At 37.7% G+C, this 19493-nt stretch overlaps 1 protein-coding gene across 1 annotated transcript; it reads right to left on the reverse strand.

Annotated features, from left to right (window-relative positions):
- Window positions 1–4697: 4697 nt before the first annotated feature.
- Window positions 4698–12119, reverse strand: e4f1 (E4F transcription factor 1). Its single transcript, XM_060892784.1, has 14 exons — window positions 11966–12119; window positions 10032–10141; window positions 9839–9893; window positions 9539–9705; window positions 9306–9426; window positions 9015–9167; window positions 8787–8914; window positions 7907–8128; window positions 7629–7743; window positions 7250–7467; window positions 6903–7101; window positions 6638–6801; window positions 5833–5895; window positions 4698–5506 (listed from the first exon to the last, which is right to left on the reverse strand). The coding sequence occupies exons 1-14, from the start codon at window positions 12057–12059 to the stop codon at window positions 5198–5200; spliced, it is 2118 nt and encodes a 705-aa protein (XP_060748767.1). The 5' UTR covers window positions 12060–12119; the 3' UTR covers window positions 4698–5197.
- Between the last annotated feature and the right edge of the window lie 7374 nt (window positions 12120–19493).

The raw sequence follows: 19493 nt of genomic DNA on the forward strand, positions 1-19493 counted from the left end.
AAATCTTCAGGGAGAAATCTAACCTTTTTTTCAAACTTTGCGTATATTTAAAGAAAGGACAAAACAGCCAAGACTATATTTACCGAGACCTGTTTCCAAGCACAATTGCCAATAAAATGAGAGAAAAGTCTAAGTCAATAGAGAAAATGTCTCAAAGCCAGCATTGAGTCCTACTGCCCTACTTAGCCTTCAAAGTTAGTGACTAGTAAATAGTGATTTTGAACTGTCAATGTTAACACTGTAACAGACAAGTGCTTTAGTATACTGTATATATGAAATTAAGCAAATATCTAGACAACAATGCATTACAATATTTCATATAGTTAATAGGTCTACTGATAACAGCTTTTTACAAAGATGGTGTTCTAAATCTGGTCAGTGGGAGTCAAATTGCAAAGTGACAAATGATGAATATGTATGTAGAAATTTCTATGTGAATATACCGATGTTTAAGGGGAAGTCCCTGAGCACTTGAGGATTTGGGTCTGTGAAGAAAAACAGCAAATGTCATATAACAAAAAGACACAAGCATACAAATCAATCAATACAAAGCTAAAAGTCCTATCAGGGCTTCAAATACAATAATCCACCCTTAATGTTTCCAGTTAGAAAATATTTTAGTGTTTATTCATTCACAGCATGATTTGCATAATATCATTAAACACACACACACACAGCTTTTTTTTGTGTCTGTATCTCTAAATCCCTCAGTAGAGCTCTTGCCCTCATTCTTGTACTGCAGTCAGTCTCTGACAGAGAATTACACTGAAACCCGCCCAAATCATTTTTATATGCCATTTGTGTGTATTTATTCAGTGCCGAGGGTTACTGAAAGAAGAACAGTACCTTCGTAAAGTAAAACATATAGCTTGTGTGAATTATGAATGAAACTTCACTGTATATAGAGCAAAAGTTTATATCTGGGAATATTTTAAATATATATCAAACCTATATAAATACTTTTCTGGGTGTGTTGATTGTGTATACATTAGCATATAATATTCCAGATACAGACACTGGATACACACATAAAAATGATCTTTACTTTAAAATATGAATAACATACTTATTCCCAAGCCCAGTGCAGATTAGTATACAAATTGTGGGCATTTTCCTGGATGATACAACTAAATCTAACTTGCTGCAGTAAAGTATTCACTAAAATAAATAACAGCACAACTAAGAAAAAATAATCAGAAAATTACAATCCACTGCAATAAGGAATGAGCATTAAGATGATGAATAAGCAATTAGGTCACACAATACACTTCTACAAGGGGTTTCAATTTCAGTGTCATTACAACCACAAATAATTGCTCCAATACACAGCCCAGTTTAGCTGCAACCAACATATCAGCACAGAAAACTCAATCCCTTGTGACCTGTATTGCCTCTTAGCCGTGAGCCTACATAAGAAACAGAGTAAAATAAATAAAAGACAAACTTACAGAAGTCCTTGGAGGCGCTGCGGGAACCTGAACGGCTTTGGCGGAGTGAAAAGCGGCCCTTCTGGCTCTTCAGAAATCTTCTCATCATGGTTGCAGGTGTGCTATTATGGGGTTTGTATCAGAGTTAGTGTGGGAAACCCAAGGGCCACAAGGAAGTCAGCTCAGTCAACTGCCAAACACTTAAAACCATTTACAAAATCTATCAAAGCTCCATCAAATTTGCATCTTAAGCCCAGGATAATCTGTGGTGAAGAGCGGAGTGCGTAGGAGAACATAGACACGGTCTTTCCAAGCAGGGCTGTGCATCCTCTACTAAGTTTGTCTAGCTCTGGCCCTCATGCAGAGCACTGATCAGAAATCTGGGACATGCTAGCTGGGTCCTGTAATGATTCTTTTGCGAGGAAAAAAGGTACTGCGAAGCCCTATTTTTCTATAAATACCTCCCAACCCCTCCTCTCTCTCTCTCTTTCTACTTCTTGTGGCTCTGGTCCTCTCAGAGGGCTAAGGACTGACCCAGAAAAAAAGCTGGTACTCTGGTGAAGGACAGCATTCAATGAACTGCAATGGAGAGACAAAGTGAGAGGGGAAAGATCTGTTCCAGGTCATGATCAAGCATGCTCTCAGTTAACATTAAGCACATTTCATGTTTATAAGCAGTGTAACTGCTACCCATGTTTCTGATAACATGCTAAGGCCAGTGATGCACAAACCCCTATTTTTATCCACACACTAAAATCATTTCTCAGTGTTTGGCCTTCTGTTGTAACTGTGTCACATGCCACTCATAATTGATAAAAACTATATATATATTTACATTTACAGCATTTGGCAGACGCCCTTATCCAGAGCGACGTAAATAAGTGCTTAAATCTCTAGCATTGAATACATTAATGCTGGCTCACTAAGTTACATACTTAAGATACCATGAGTTTAAAATATATATATATATATATATATATATATATATATATATATATATATATATATATATATATATATATATATAAAGCTACTCTACAATATTTTATTTAAAAGGGTTGTACAGTAGCAAAGAACTGTAATCTGCAAGCATTATTCAAAGATTATTAAAGACACTATTTGATGATAATTTGATAATATAACGCTCCCATCCAGACAAGTGAAATTATGCTCAATGAGAACAGAAAGCCATTTATAGTTTAAAGTGGCACCAACGCAGATAGACTTTAGAGCATTACTGTCCACTCAATAATATGTCTGTTTCCTTTGCTTAAGAAAAACTGAGACTTAGACTGATTTACTAGAAATTTACAATAAACCCAAGACCACTGATTTGCGGTGTCAATTACCAACCATCTGGCATCTGGCATCTACGACAACCATCTATGTCGGTTTCAGGTTAGTTACGTCATTAACACATACTGTAGATATGTAGATGGGTTTATACATAGCTAGCTACTTTCATCTTAGCCTCATAGTCTTCCGTCTTCTTTCTATACCGAAATGTATATTATAAAATACACTAAGTATATGTAAGCATCTGCCAATTGCTGCAGATGTAAATATAATGCAGCATATGATCTGCTATATTGCATTGGGTATTACAATCACATATTCCTGCACTTAAGTGTCTGGATTCCTTTATTCCTCAGGAACCAAAAAAATTCTAATTTTTGTCACATTTTTAAAGTTTCCATTTAACACACCCTCATATATAACATAGTATACCTTTTGTTACACCAAGACAAGCATTGTGCAGGGAAGACTTCTTTGCCCATTAAGATGTGTACTGTACTGTTTGCTTCTTGGAAGGTTTCATCATTGTTGCGAGACAAAACACACTCACATGAAGTCATTTAATCACCTTGTTAATGTTTCTTGAAATTTTTCCAGTTTCTGGAGCCTGTGCCCATCGTCGCCTCAGGTTCATTTTCTAAGCTGACCAGAGTGGAAATCAGTATGGTATCTGCAATGATAGATCATCTGCTTCAAGGTTTTTGACATACTGAGATGCTTTTCTACTTATCACAGGTATAGAAAAAGGGATATTTATAACTCCCAAGGTGACTAACAGAAAATCTCCCACCTTGTCAAACCAATATCGCAACAGCCATTTGTGGCTGGGGATCCAAAAGACTCGATACCCTCTCTGCCCTGTCAATCACAGTGACACCAGCTAATTCTTGGCATCTGTTGTGGATAGCACTGTCCTCCATGTGTTATACTGCCCTGTGACAATCCATGAGCATAGGTTTCATATTTTTTATATACATATATATATATATACATACACATATATACACATATATGGCTGAATGGCTTTATATCTCAATGAAAACATTAAGCACCCAGTGGGCAGTGGACATTTGATAGAGAACGAACAAGGAACTGAGTGGCGATCTGAAAAAGCCTTCCTGTCAACTTGAATCCGTCTGACATTTCCTCTCTAAACAAGACAGTTCTGCCATGAAACCAACACTTTTTTATTTTACACACCATACTGTGAAATCTGTACAGTGTTGTGTGAGATAATCGTGGCAGTTCAACATTCATGAACTGGCCACAGAGATCACATTTTCTCTACTCTGAGGTTTAACGTGAACACTAGCTGAACTCAGTGGTCAGTGGACATATTTTTTTTTGCTTGCTTGCTTCAAAACACCTTTCAGAAGCCTCAGCACATCCAAACTTAGAGAGAACATACAAGGGCAATAATGTGTTACAATCACAATGAACAAACTAACTCCAACATCTCTTTATCTAGGAACATGTTTACCTAATTTTTTTAGTTATGGAATATGTGCATTTTTAATGAACATAACTCGTTTCCACATTGCACAAGTCACCAGGCTCTGGGCACTTTAATAGTTTAAAAAAAAAAAAAAAAGCATCATACTATAGACAGCATATGTGAGGACCCTGAGGGGGGAATAAAAACAATCCATCAAATCCTTGGCAACAGCACATGTAGTAATAACCTGACAGGAGGGAAGACCAGAGGGGAGTTTTGGTGGGGGGTGGGCGAGTTGGGTAACCAAGGGCAAGGTGAGAAATGTCTGGCGTGGCCCAGATCTGCCTGGCCAGTGATTCTCCTAACTCACCATCCATGTCTTGCTGAAAGCCCAGTTGTGAGAAGTCAGATACAAAAAGGATCAAATCCTGTCTCATAACTCGTAGACTCTCTTGTACATGAAGTTTGCAGGATTGACATCTCAGGGACAGCTGAACATATCCATCAATCTCACACCATACACTTAAAACACACAAAAATAACAAAATACATAGTTTATGAGAACTTGGCAGTGTGTACTGGAGAAAAAAACAGCAAACCGGAAGAACAATGGAGTGAGTAAGAAGCATGGCTTCATTGAGAGAAGCAAGAACATCCAACACCGCCGTTAAAGCCATGCCTAACCAATAACATTAACTGCTTCCAACTCGAATAAATAAAATATACACAGAAAACAACATACTTTATAGTACAAAAACCATGCGATGTAATTGTTTTTTTGGGGGAGGAGGCAGAATAATTTGGTATAACTGCAGATAAGACAATAAGTTCATCCAAATAATCTAGTGTCTTATGCATTATATGCAAGTCAAAAACCAAAACAGGTTCATTAGCCTCCTTTTGTTAAGTGCAAACAATTGAAAATCAAGATAAGGCATAAGAGAGGAGAAACTGCTACAGGTTTTGGGTAACAGTCAGAATGTCCTTTACTTAAGATTTAAGGCAGCATTAGCCAGTTTTATGAGATGTACTGTTACTGTCAGACTACTACAACGGTCTGAATCTCCATCTCATCTGAGGATGCGATGACATAATGCTCGTCCTGCTCCATTGCTGTAGTGCCTTCGGTGGAGGATGTGGTGTTCAGGAGGGCGCCGTTGCTGATGGCGCTGGCGAGAGTTATGGCCACCTGCTCGGTGAGGCTCTCCGGCGTAGCAATGGTGATCGTGTCGCCCGTGTCAAAAACACCAGGTTTCTCGTTGGCTTCCACATTACGCACAATGATCTGCTGTCCACCGTGTGCCTGACTCACAACCTGCTGCACCACCTTTATGATTTGACTGTCCAACTGCAAAAAAACACAAAGGCCAAGAAAACAAACTATTAAAAAAAAAATGTGTAATTATAGTTCGCAAATATATAATTTCTCTACTCATTAAATGGTCTGTGAAGATACTACTACTACTACTACTACTACTAATAATAATGAGTGCATGGGGTGAGTAGAATGGATATACACATTTAAAACAATCTGGATAACCAAAAACCTTCATAGACTTTAATTGAGAGTTCTCCAGCCTGTTACTAAGACTTGAACGCAATATCGATAAATTATGGCATAAGACAATTTACTGACAAGAATCGATTCTTGTTCCAAAAGGAAAGTATTCTTACTTGGTTATGATCGTCATGAGCAACAGACACCTCCTCTGCTTGGGCCGTCTCCTCAGCTGATGTCTGTACATAAACAGTAATCAGACAGCTATTCGGTCTTTGCAGCAAGGTAAACCATACAAGCCAATATATAGGATTTTAAATGGTTTATTAAAAGTGGCACTACATTTAAAATGATTTCTCCAACGTGAAACTTTCTCCTTTGTTAACATGAAGTTCAGGGATCACAATAACATATTCGACAACCTCTAGTCTCTTTAAATATAAACATAAATATGGAGTTGATGGTACATAGCTGTAAAAATGGAGGAGGTTTGTTTAAAAGACAAAAGATGTTGCGGTCACTTTTAGGTATGCCCTTATAACTATCCCTAAAACAAACAAAAAAAAAATAAAGCCACAATGTGAGTGGAATGAGGGTTAAAAACTGATGACAGCACTTTTATCTGCTAGGGTCACTTGCTTGACTATAGCATATTAAAACGCTCTTGTGGACAAACAAGAAAATGTGATCCAAGCATGCAGCTTCACAAACTGGCACTTTTTGAATCATGATACAGCATTATTATACCAGCGTAATGCTCACAAATGTTTTAGTACAAAAACAAGTGACGAGAGCTAAGTATGTAACAGTGAGCCAGCATTAATGTATTCAATGTTAGAGATTTAAGCACTTATGTACGTCGCTCTGGATAATGGCGTCTGCCAAATGCTGTAAATGTAAATGAGAGCTACACAAGTGTAAAGTCCACTGATGACTCCTTTTGTAAGTATATGAAAAAGTTGAATTACGCAGTAAACTCACTCCTATGATGTACTCCTGAGTATCAGCCACCACAGAGGAAAACTCCACCAGCACAGCATGGGGATCGTCAGAAATGATGGTGGCTGCCATACTGTCTATACGCTCCTGTTCCTCAGAGCTCTGCGACGACTCCGGCTCTGGCTCCTGGACTGCAGAACATCCCCCTGACACACAACACACCTTTTTCTAAGCTTTACGACTATATACTCAAATACATACATACATACATACAATAGTGTGTGTGTGTGAACCATTTTCATATTACCTTTCGATCGTATATGGCGATTGAGTGTGCCGTGCTCTGCAAATCCACGGCCACACTTGGAACACTTAAAAGGTTTTTCTCCAGTGTGGTGGCGAATGTGACGCACCAGAGCACCTTTCTCCCGAAATGCCCGAGAGCAGTGTGAACATGCATACGGTTTGTCCTCCCCATGCGTGCGCTGATGCACCTGGAGTGCATTCTGAAATGAGAACAGGCCAGTTATTACTTGTGATCTTGAAACACCTGTTGTGATCTTTAATCACTAAAACCCTCTTTAAATATCATTGATAAAGACAGTGGCTACCGCTAAGCACTTAATCTTTAGATGTAATTCCACTCTAACTCACCTTGGTCTTGTAGCTCTTGTTGCAGAGGTTGCAGTGGTGTGGCCGATCATTGGAGTGTGCCCTCATGTGCTCACGTACATGCCCGATAGCCTTAAACATCTTGCCGCACTCGCCACACTTGTACCTACGCTCCGTCACGTGCATCTCCATGTGCTTCTTCAGCATGTAGCCCGTCAAGAACTCTTTCTGACAGGTCACACACTTAAAAGGCTTATAGCCTGCCAAGAAAATAGCAATTCCATCAGAAAAGGATAAGTAATTCCAGCATAATTTGCAAAGTCTAAATAAAATGTTTAATGACAAACACTGCTGATGAATAGCCATTTTGAAGCGATCGCAGAAAGTTTCGAGAAATGTTTTCATGCAGGTTAAAACATACCAGCATGCCCTTTGATGTGGATGCGCAAGTGTGAAGCTGTCCTAAATGTCCGATCACAGTGAGAGCATTTGTGCGACTTTGAAATGGAGGTTTCCATCTCTTTTTCTGAAGTCTCCTTCAAAATAAAAACATAGTGAGTGGTCAGAAAGAAAACAGAGTGGTCAGAAAGATACAATAATCTATAGTTTCTGTCTCCTCAGATTTTGAGCAGTCGATTATTCCTAGTGAAAAGGGACAAAGGAAAAAGTGTCTGAATCTCTGTTACGTCTCTCACTTACCAGAGTCTCTGCCTCCACCTCCACACATTCCTCGGTCACCTGAATCTCTGGGACTCTGCCCTCAGCCTCAGGATTCTGCAGGACCTCTTTAGGCGACTGGGCGTCTGCCTGCTCTGCTGCCTCTGCAGCTTCAGTCTCCAGCGCAATGCCCGAGTTAATGATGGCTTGGCAGATTAGACTGTCTCCTTCTGTAACAGCTTCAGCTACAGGCTGTGATACCACCTGTTCAGAACAGGACACCATACCATGTTTACACAGGATACAGTGTAATAAATCCATCTATGCCTAAACAAATCATATATGCACCTTGTATTATCCCTACAATGGTACAGAGTGTATGTAGAATCCACCAAAGGGCCAGTGGGAGGTGTATGGAGTGAGTTAATAACAAAACATACACAACCGTCACTTCAAGATAAATCAGTCAACCTCTCTGCAGTTTTTATTTTTAGTCCAATGAGGAGGGAGAAAAAAAAAGAAAATGTTTTTTTTGGGTGTATTGTTAAGTTATGAATTATAGATTTCATGAAAGTAAGAAAAGCATAATAATTATATAAACTATTGAAACTGTACAATAGTGAGACATTTAGGGGGTCATTTATAAATGATCTAACAATAAGTAAAACTGATCATAATTGATTAAATAACTGAAAACTAACCCAGCCAAAAGGATGAAACAAAATATATGGACTAAATCTTAAATTCACAGTGTTAAAAAAAAAAAAAAAAAAAAAAAAAAAAAAAATGCACCCGTTGGCATTGTGTGTATACCTCCACATAAGGACATTTTAGGAAGTGTATGTGCATAAATTTAAGATCATTTTAAATAAATTAACAACAAAAGAAAACATTAATTCTAAATCAAGTTCCAGCAAATAACCTGATGAACTTGTCCAAGGTCTTGTACCACCTGGATATGAACAGCATCTTGGACTGTCTGCACCACACTGACCACAGGTAGCGGCTGCTCTTTCTCAGTGAGTACAGGAGGCTGCTGCTGCTGCACTTCTACAGTACAACACAACACAACAATCAGCCAGACTGCACCAGAGCAAATACAAAGCGGACACAAACGCACAAAAAGGAGAAGTAACAGATTTTATTTTACCTGTGCAAACACCATCCTTGGTGAAGAGGATCTCTTTGCACTGGCTGTAACGGATCTTCTCTGTACATGGAGTCAGCGACTTCAGGTGTCGTGTCAGTGCACCGGACTCTCTGAAAGAGAGACCGCACTGATTGCACTGATAAGGCCGCTCATCTAGGGAAGGAAAAAATAAATAAATAAATCAAATGCATTAGATCTGTGTTGCCTTCCAGTAATTCATCTTGCAATGACTTTAAATAATACAAAACAGCAATTAGTGAAAGCCATATAAAGAAGTATTTCTCTGTGTACCCGTGTGCCGTCTGTTGTGGCGAATCAGAGAGCCTTTGGTTCGGAACGCAGTGTCACAAAGGTCACACTTAAAGTCCTTCCTGTCTGTATGGATGGACAGATGTGTCCTCAGGATATTTGCCTACACACAGACACAGAGACAACGTAAGCCATCAAAGTAATCACGGCAAGGCTTGCATTCTTGCACACATTAGTAATGTAGTAATGGATGCTTCTGCCTAAATGCATCATACCGTTTTGAAAGTCTTCTCGCACATGAGACAGACATAGCGCCCGTCCTCGTTCAGCTTGAGAGAAGCTTTATTATGATCTGAACTGTCTCTGTCTTCAGACTCGCCATGGTCTTTTCCCAAGTGGCCTGTCCTTATGTTTGTGGTAGTTAACCTGCCACCTCCCTCATCTATGAAAAGCATGAGAAATTCTCTATAACCAATCAAATATTTTGAACTAAGTACTAAATTATTTCTACCACATTTAAGGCCACAAATACTATACTCCATTCATTTCTGGACTTAGAGCAGCCAGTGCCTTACCCACTGAGGATCTTTCTGCATCATTAGCCAGCTCTTCATCTTTATCATCTTTGACCTGAGGGACAGTAAAGGCACAACTTTGAACAACACAAACAAGTCTATGAAATGACAGAATCCTGTTTTCTACTCATTCTGCAAATTTTTATTAAAATGAAGATTAAGCGACTGTAGAATAGGCAAGGGTTAAACCTACCTGTGAGTCCTGTAAAGGACGTTTACAGATACGACTAAGCTTGTGCTGAATGAAGATCTCCAAAGCTGAAAATTCCTCGCCACATCGCCCACATTTGTGAATATCTTCATCTGTCGAGAACAAGCCGGTTCAGTATGTTACACCAAACTAGCTGTGTTTAAGGAGGCATGTGAGAATATACAAGTGCATACTAGCTATACTTAGTGACTAGCTCATTTGTACTGCATTAACCAAAAACAACCACTACTCAAAATTGTGTTTAAAAAAGGGAACAAGTAAAATTAAAGGATGGTTATATAATTAGTGATTGTTTCTGCTAGTCTCCATGTAGCAGCGCATAAACCACTCAAGGTGCAGGCGAGTCTTCGGAGGGTTCGGTGCCTTGCTCAAGGGCACCTCAGTCGTGGCCGGCCCGAGACTCGAACCCACAACCTTAGGGTTACGAGTCAGACTCTCTAACCATTAGACCACGACTTCCCCCTCAAATTAAATGTGGTGTTCAGTTTTATGTAATTTTTGCTCCTAAATAAAAAAAACAATATGGTAGTGTGCAAGTTTGCATTGCATGTATCAAGCACAGCAGATTTGCTGGAGTATTTAAACACTGTGTATTCACAATGTGCATTATTTTACAACCTACCATGTTGGTCCTCTAAAAATGAAGACTGTAGATAAACTATAACATGCACGCTGCACTTTACATGTGTTTTCTGACCATGGATTTATTAGACAGACTGTAGTATCACCACCTCATGGCTCCAGGTTCATTCAATCCTGAACTCGGAAAACCATCAGTGTGAGATTTGCATGTTTTCCCCACATCGATGTTGGTTGCCTTCTGATTTCCTTGCAGCTCTCAAAACATGTATTGTCTGTATTAATTTGCCCCTGTGTGAACGAGTGCATGGACTGACATCCTACTCGAGATCTATTCCAGCCTCACACCCATCCTAGAAAAACAAACTGGAGGACTAAAATAGATGATACATTTATGTTTCTCAAGACAGCAGTGACACAAAGCTGTAAGAAAAGTCACCAAGGATGCTGCAGCTGATACATTTATACCAAAGCTACCAACAATCTTATTATCATGACTGTGCTGAGAATAAACCACATCTTATTTAATATAAACAGTGATCATTTACCTTTACTGCACATTTAGCAGACAGTCTTATCCAGAGTGACTTTATTTCAAATTATACAACTGAGCGTTAAGGGCCTGGCTCAGGGACCCAGCAGTGGCAACCTGGTGGCCCTGGGATTCGAACTGATGACCTTCTGATCAGTAATCCAATGCCTCAACCACTAGGCTACGTTCTACTGATTGGGTGAAGAGAGGATGCCTAGCAGCGTAGCACCTGATAGGCTAGTCAGTAACCTACAAAAAGTACATGTAGGTATGAAGTAGATGTAATTATTAATAAAACAGGCCATTAAATATACTTAACTCCTCAATCACTGAAAAAAATGAAGTTAAAATCGCTGATAAATAACATTCTATTCTCTTATTCGACTTCACATCACTGCAGCATACGAAGCTACTTAGCCAGTTAGCATAAGCAACATAACACCCAAATATCAGCTAGACATCGTCAAAGAATTAAATATTACCTATGCTTAAAAAAACAAACATACACGTTACAACTAATGATACGGTGACCCGTATACATATATATATATATATATATATATATATATATATATATATATATATATATATATATATATAAGAATGCCGTCTAAGAAATTAGCAATCAGGCTATTAGCACGTTACCACAGCAACTCGGTTAGCTTAGCTAACCCTAGCATGCTAGCGAGAAAAGTATTCGAGGTCCATAGCAAGCTTTCTGACAGCAAGACAAGACACGACAAAGAACGTAAAAATATATAAATATACACGTTTCAGTCATCAAAGGCGGGTCATTTTTGACTACCTTCATCTCCCAGGGTGGTTTGAATGGTGATGATGCTCCCATGCTGCGTTTGGCCGATAAGCGATTCTGCCGTATTATTACTTTCTTCAGTCATGTCGTTCTCGCACTCCGTCTCTGTCGCAACGCTACTGCAGGAACAACATGGCGGATTTACGACCTCGTCGTCATAACAACAAAAGGGCAGGGAAAAGGCAAGTTTTTTTTTTTTTGGTTGATTGTATTTTTATACTGCAGATTTTTTTTTTTTTTAATAGACTTTATTCAAATACAAACATTTAAGGCATATTTAACAATCATAAATCAGTGTTTCGTGTTGATACAGCATTCAAAGAAAAACAGAACAAACAGAGAAAGGGAAAAAAAAGGGGGGGGGGGGGGTGGCGGGGGTATTAATCTAATAACATATACGAGTCCAAAGTCGAAAGAAGTTTCAGGGCTTTTCTGTCCATCATCCATTGAAGGGATTTTGCAAATAACTTCAAATCATTTTTCCATCCCGTGAAATGGGGTTTAACCCTTAAATACTTGCATCTGTGGATAAAGTGTTTTCCTAACACAATCAGGTTATTTATCAAAAATATTTTATCATTTATATTTTTATCATTTATAAACACTCCAACTTTAATTGAGGTCATATTCAAAGGATGTATCAATATATCTTTAGATTGTATCCAATTTTGAAATGAAAGCCAAAATTCATTTACCAATTCACACTGAAAGAAAATATGCTCTACCGTTTCAATGTCTTTCTCACAAAATCCACATGAATTGTTTTCCCTATTAAATTAAATTAAATTAAATCTCTCATGTAAAAAGGAGTTGGATGGATAAATGTCATTTAAGATTTTGAATGTCACTTCTTTAGCCTTGGGATGAATTGGGTATGATAAATATCGTTTCCTTATTTTTTTCGCTTTTTCCACACTAAAGTCTTGCAGAACATATTTTCTTTTCAGTTGATTAGGATAATACTGTTTAGATAAGATATTTCTAATAAACTTATTTGTAAACTGTTTGCTATTTAAATTAATACCTTCAATGCAAAGTGACCTCATTTCTGATTGAGAGTTAGAATAAATTACAAACTGCTGAATCATTGTTTTCAGGGGTGCTGGGATGGCCTTTATCACTCTATTGTATTCTCTAATTGGGCACTTGAAACTAAATTTATCACAAAAATCACTGTAATATAGCAAATTACCAAAATTATCCATCAAATGACTTACTGCCCATATACCTTTTTCCATCCAAGTACCAAAAAACAATGATTTCCTATTACTCAGAATATATCTGTTGTTCCACAAAGGTGTATTGTGTGGTGTAAAGTTGTGCTTAAACATTAGTTTCCAGTACAGAAGAAATTGTTGGTGGAAATCAGATAATTTCACAGGTAATTTGTATACATCATAGTCACAACGCAAAAGAAAATGAATTCCACCCATCTTTTGAAAAATAGCATTTGGGATAGTAAACCAAAAAGCATCTTTGTGACAAACAAAGGACTTCAACCATTTCAATTTTAGTACACCATTTAGTACCACAGAAAAATCTATGACATTCAGGCCACCCTCTTCAATACTCTTAATCATGTCAGCTTTTCTAATGTAATGACATTTATCCTTCCAAATAAATTGGAAATTCATCTTGTTTAATAAATTGATCATATTATCTGATATTTCTAAATAGAAGGCAGGGTAAATAGCTCTGGATATACTCTCCATCTTGGATAATAAAACCCTACCGAAAATTGTTATATCCCTTTGTAGGAATTCAATATTGCTTTACATTTATCAATATTTCTAAGAATGTTTTCTTTTTCCCTTATTTCTTTATGTCTGGTGACCGTGATGCCCAAATATCTGACTTCTGTTTTAACCTGTATACTCTCAATTACGCGAGCTGGATGATTGTGTAAAGCAAGAATTTCACATTTTTTAATGTTCAATGTAACACCTGATGCTTTTGAGAACTGACTGATTGAATCCAACGCTGTGGAGATCTGCCTTTCATCTTTTAGAAATAAAGTTGTATCGTCTGCAAACTGACATGACAATGTGTTTTCCCATGATGTTTAAGCCATCAGATTTATTAATTTTAATCATGATAGACAGTAGTTCAGCAACCAGGCGAGCTGTTGCAGCCCTGTCTAATGCCCCTCTTAACTCTAAACATGTGCCATGTTCCAGAGATACACAGCTGTTTATATCATTGTAAAGCAGACTAATTAAATTTGTAAATTTCTGTCCGAAACCAAAAAGGTTTAAAGTTTCTAAAATAAAGGGATGTTCAACCGAATCGAAAGCTTTGTAGAAATCTAAAAAAACAATGAAACCCTGATCTACAAACGTATGACTGTAATCGATTAAATCTAATACCAATCGTATGTTATTATGAATAGATCTTCCAGCAAGGAAGCCAGATTGTGTTTCATTTATTATCTGGGGCAAGCCTTTTTTCATTCTAGCTGCAATAATTCCCGATAATAATTTATAATCAGATTTCAAAAGCATAATGGGTCTTAAATTATCTAGCAATCTTTTGTCTTTGCCATGTTTAGGAATAAGTATTATTAAGCCTTGCTTCATGGTTGTCATTAAATCGTTCTTAGCTATGCATTCTTGAATTGCCTTAAATAACATTTGTCTGATTTGTCTTTCCAAAAGAATCTATAAAATTCGGCTGTGAGCCCATCCGTACCCGGGGATTTATTCAATGATAATCTTAAGCACACTTCATCCAGTTCTTAAATTTTTAATTCTGTCTCACAAAGTTCTTTAAATGAATCATCAATCTTGGGTATGAAGTCTTTAATTTTATTTAGAAAATTTGAGGAATGTTGTTGGGAATATGCAGAAGTGTAGAGATTATTATAAAATGCAAAGACCGTCTTCTCAATGGTTTTATTATCCTTACACTCTGATCCATTTATCAGTAGGCTTGATATTGCCTTACAGTATTTTCCTGTCTTCTCTTCTCTAAATTGCTGAAGTACGAGGTGTTCTTTTCTCCTTGCTCTATCCACTTCGCTCGTGATCTCACAAACGCACCTTGAGCTCTTTTGCAATACATACCATCTAATTTGGACTGCAATATTAATAGTTTGTCTTTATCTTCACTGTTTAATTCTGCCTTATCACAGTATTTACTAATTTCTTGGAACAAGTTACATTCTTCTCTTCTTTTTCTCCTTATCTCCTTACTAAATTTTATGGAACTTTCTGTAATTCTATATTTTACATATTCCCATTTACAGCAAAAACCATTTATAGTCTCATTATTTTCAATTTCAATTATTATATCTTTTATCTTTGTACAATATTCTTCATTTTTCAACAGACTAGCATTAAATTTCCAGTAGCCTTTATTTTTCCTTATACTATCAACTGGATTTAATTTCATTTCTACAATACAATGATCTGTTAATGGGGCTTTAGAAATCGAGATATCTGAGGCAAGTTCTCCAAGCAAGTAATCCACCAGCCAGTAGTCAATCCTAGATTTACAGGTATTATTTGGTTTAAACCAGGAATATTGTTTTACACCTGGATTTAGGCTTCTCCAAATATCTATCAGGTGATTTTTTATTCATAAATTCCCCTACTGTATGGTTTAAGTGGTAGGTGTCAAATTTAGTGGGCAATGTCTGTTTCTTGTAATAACAGACATTGTGGTTTTCTCCCTTTACAAATAAAAATAATGCTTTTCTTTTAACTAAATCTTTTAGACCCCTCACGTTTAACGAAGCAAATGAGACTGAACACTTGAACATTGCTGAACAGGTGATATTTTAAACTAAGAAACTAAAGAAAGAAGAAAAAAAAATATTAAGAACTTAGTTCAAAGCTTATTTACGCTGATTAGCAAATACAACAATAGTCCCATGTCCTCTTAACACACTCCTTCAGACCTCTAATGTCAGTAGATCAAACCTTTCCTTCGTTTAACCAATTCGACGACCCTCTATGTATCCGTGCGGTCCGCGGTAGTAGGCACGCTTTCCTTCCCGACGAGCCTGTTCAATCTGCGGCCACAGTTTTTTCCTTGCCTCTCTATCCTCTAGTGGTAGCATCTCGGCGAGGTGGACACCTTTCTCTCTGCACACCAGGGAATCCTTGCAGCAACGCCATAACTGCTCCTTGACAAGTCTCCGAGCAAATAACACAACTACATGTCTATTCCTGTTGTCTTCTTTTCGTCCGACTCTGTGCACAATATCAATCGCTTCTTCGAGCTGTCGCTGTTCCATGTCAGGGGCGATCTCCTTGAACAGTTGTATGATGTCTGTTCTAATGTTCTCGTCCTTTCTTTCTGATAAACCTTTCAGTTTCAGACACCATCGCATCTTATATCTCTCTTGGTCCCTGATTCTCTCTTTAAGCTCCTGATTTTCTTTGCACAGACGTTCATTGCACTTTTCTAACTCGATGACTTTCCCTTTGCATTCCTTAACTTCTTCAGCATTGAACTGCACAGCTTTTGATAGGCTGGAATCACGCTGCTTCTCTGCTTAGCTTGCTCTCGCAATTGCGTCAGTTGCTCATTAAAAGTTCTTCTCTAAACTCTGAATGGCTTCCAGAATGGTCAGGTTAGACACCTCGTTTTCCTTTAATGAAGTTTTGCTCTTTTTCCCAGCTGGAATCTTACTCAGAGTTATTGGCGTAGTCGAGTCTTTTCTTTTACTAATCGTGTTAACCTCCATATCGTAGTCATGGCCTGTAGAAGGTTCGAGGATCTTTGTGCTCATCGCAGCTTGCTTTTTTTTCACTGTCCCCTTCTTTAATTATCAGTCTGACCAGTTTGATCATACTTTTTAATTGTTTGGAGCGTTTTTATCAGCAGATAATCAGATTTGGGACAATTTCTCTTCCGTCTCTGACGCGAGTGACTGCTCAACACGCCATCTTGCCCGGAAGTCAATGTACTGCAGAAGTGTGACCTGCAATTTTCTTATTTAACTCAAGAAGTACTCATTTATTAAATAATTTATAACAATATAATATAATAATATAATTTATAATATTATTAAATTAGTCCTTCATTTGAGTGGACAATCACAATACAATCTCCACATCACACCGTGATTCATTTGTTTTGGGCTCTAAATCCTTCCTAAAAGACTACTAACTAATAGAAACGTAAACCAATATTTTAGTTGTTAAAAACTTTTTAGACATGTAATAATCATATAGGTTTAAAGCACCTTCTGAAAACCTTATTGCTCTGTTGTCATGTGGTTTAGATTGAAGTTTTCAATGGTTTCACACCTGTAATCACAGGAAGAAAACTGATTGCAATATTGTATTGTAATGGGTCTTGCAAATTTAATATTCAGGCTTCGGCATACATTTTTCATGAACAGAAATGAGCCCGAGCTGCTTTACTACAAGGCAGTCAGTGAACCCCAGGTTTATTTAGAATGGGGTCTCATTAAACGAATAGATTTCAATCTTCAACACAAAAAAATGGAGAAACTAATAAAGGGTTACCTTAAATTTAACTAGTTCTCATAAATACATCCCTAGCTGCCAGTAAAGCACAGACAGAGTTCGAGTTGGTCTTTGGCAGCTGAGATAATGCTGGAAGACAGGAAACAGGTTCTGTATTGTCGCTACTAAAGTTACTAAAATAACACTGATAAAATGTCAAACATTTATTGGTTTAGTAAAAGTGTGACTGATAAAGTTTTAATGTAATAGGGAAGCTGGAAAATAACAGCTGGGAAAGCTCGTCTTGGCCATCTGTGCTTTGGCAGCTTGTAGCTGTTAATACCATAAATAATAAAAATTATAAGATTATATAGAGTACCGATTGACAAGGTGCTATATGAATGTACATTTTCAAAAATTAGTGAGAAATTCCCAGAGGACCAAGGTCAGGAAGAGACCGATAGACCTCAGCCATCCAAACACTACATTGTGCTCTTTGTTGTAGGTCAGGGGAGCACTTCCTGCCCCTGAATACCAGCACAGATAGAATGAACAGGACTAGCTCATCCAGGTTTTGCAAAGCATATATTGTACATAACTATACGTCTGGACTTTATTCATAATAGTCAACTTATTCTTTAACAGATCTGCATTCTTCTGTTATATTTGAATATTTCTATATACATTTCATATCTATACAGTTCAATTCTATATTTATTGTAATTCTATTTTAGTCTGTGATTCTATTTTATGACGTGTACAGTTGAAAATTTTTACTATATCATATTGTGTATGTGACAAAATTTGAAAGTGAGCACAGAACAGTGGGTAGCAACCAGTGCTGTCAAGATTTTCATGATATTTGCAATGCAAATCAATGCAAATATTTACAGTAGGGCCTCTAATTCTAGATCTAAGAAACTTGTTGTCTAATAAAGGATTCTGTGTGAAATGAGAGTCTACTCTTTTGACTGTACTCATAAAGATGGTGTCAATTAACAAAATACAAATTATAATAAATAGGGATGAGCGAGTACAGCAGTATCTGTATCTGTATCTGTTAACCATATGAATTATCTGTATCTGTATCTGTACTCGGAGTGGGTGGGGCCTAACCCGGAAGTAGGCTGTGCTTGTCTTGAAATGGGCGGGGCTTTAACCGGTATGTTATTTTAAGCATGCAATTGATATGGGTTGATCAGAAATTGTTATATTTATTGCTGATTAGAAAAATATTTACAGGAGAGCATCAGGATTGAGTTTCAGATCAATGGTTTTGATCACGATAGCAAACGAACTATATTACAGAACAAGTTTTGCAACAATGAAAACGCAGTGCAATTATGAAATAAAATGTAATGAACAACATAACTTTTTTTTAACTTTTATTTTTTTTTTTATGATCAGTGTGATTTTTTTTTTTATTTTTTTGGTTCTTTTTTTATTTTTTTATTTCCACACCAGGTGTGTGTGTGTGTAGCTTAATAATTCATTTGTAATATTTATAACACTAGCTTACTACCTTTATGTTTTTATGAAATACAGCAAAAACGTGTCAGACACTCAGTGTCTGGTTACTGGTTAGAGCAGTGTTACTCATTGCGCGGCTCGCGAGCCTCCTGCGGCTCGCTAAGCTTTAATATGCGGCTCGCATGGCAGTAAATAATACGATGATATGATCATGTGGTTAAAATGTATTTTTCATTTAAATAACATTAAAAAAACGCGGTGACTTAGTGGTTAGCACGTTCGCCTCACACCTCCACGGTCGGGGTTCGATTCCCGCCTCCACCTTGTGTGTGTGGAGTTTGCATGTTCTCCCCGTGCCTCGGGGGTTTCCTCCGGGTACTCCGGTTTCCTCCCCCGGTCCAAAGACGTGCATGGTAGGTTGATTGGCATCTCTGAAAAATTGTCCCTAGTGTGTGATTGCGTGAGTGAATGTGTGTGTGTGCCCTGCGATGGGTTGGCACTCCGTCCAGGGTGTATCCTGCCTTGATGCCCAATGACGCCTGAGATAGGCACAGGCTCCCCGTGACCCGAGGTAGTTCGGATAAGCGGTAGAAGATGAATGAATTGTATATAATAAACAACATGAAAACATG

The sequence above is a fragment of the Tachysurus vachellii genome, chromosome 18, assembly GCF_030014155.1.
Source record: "Tachysurus vachellii isolate PV-2020 chromosome 18, HZAU_Pvac_v1, whole genome shotgun sequence".
Lineage (NCBI taxonomy): Eukaryota > Metazoa > Chordata > Actinopteri > Siluriformes > Bagridae > Tachysurus > Tachysurus vachellii.

Excerpts from the sequence above, each read along its gene's own strand:
- e4f1 (XM_060892784.1), bottom strand. The coding sequence starts at position 12,059 with ATGACTGAAGAAAGTAATAATACGGCAGAATCGCTTATCGGCCAAACG. Across the intron at positions 9,894-10,031 it reads GTCCTTTACAGGACTCACAG|GTCAAAGATGATAAAGATGA; the intron begins GTAGGTTTAACC and ends ACTGTCCCTCAG. Across the intron at positions 9,706-9,838 it reads TGCAGAAAGATCCTCAGTGG|ATGAGGGAGGTGGCAGGTTA; the intron begins GTAAGGCACTGG and ends TGCTTTTCATAG.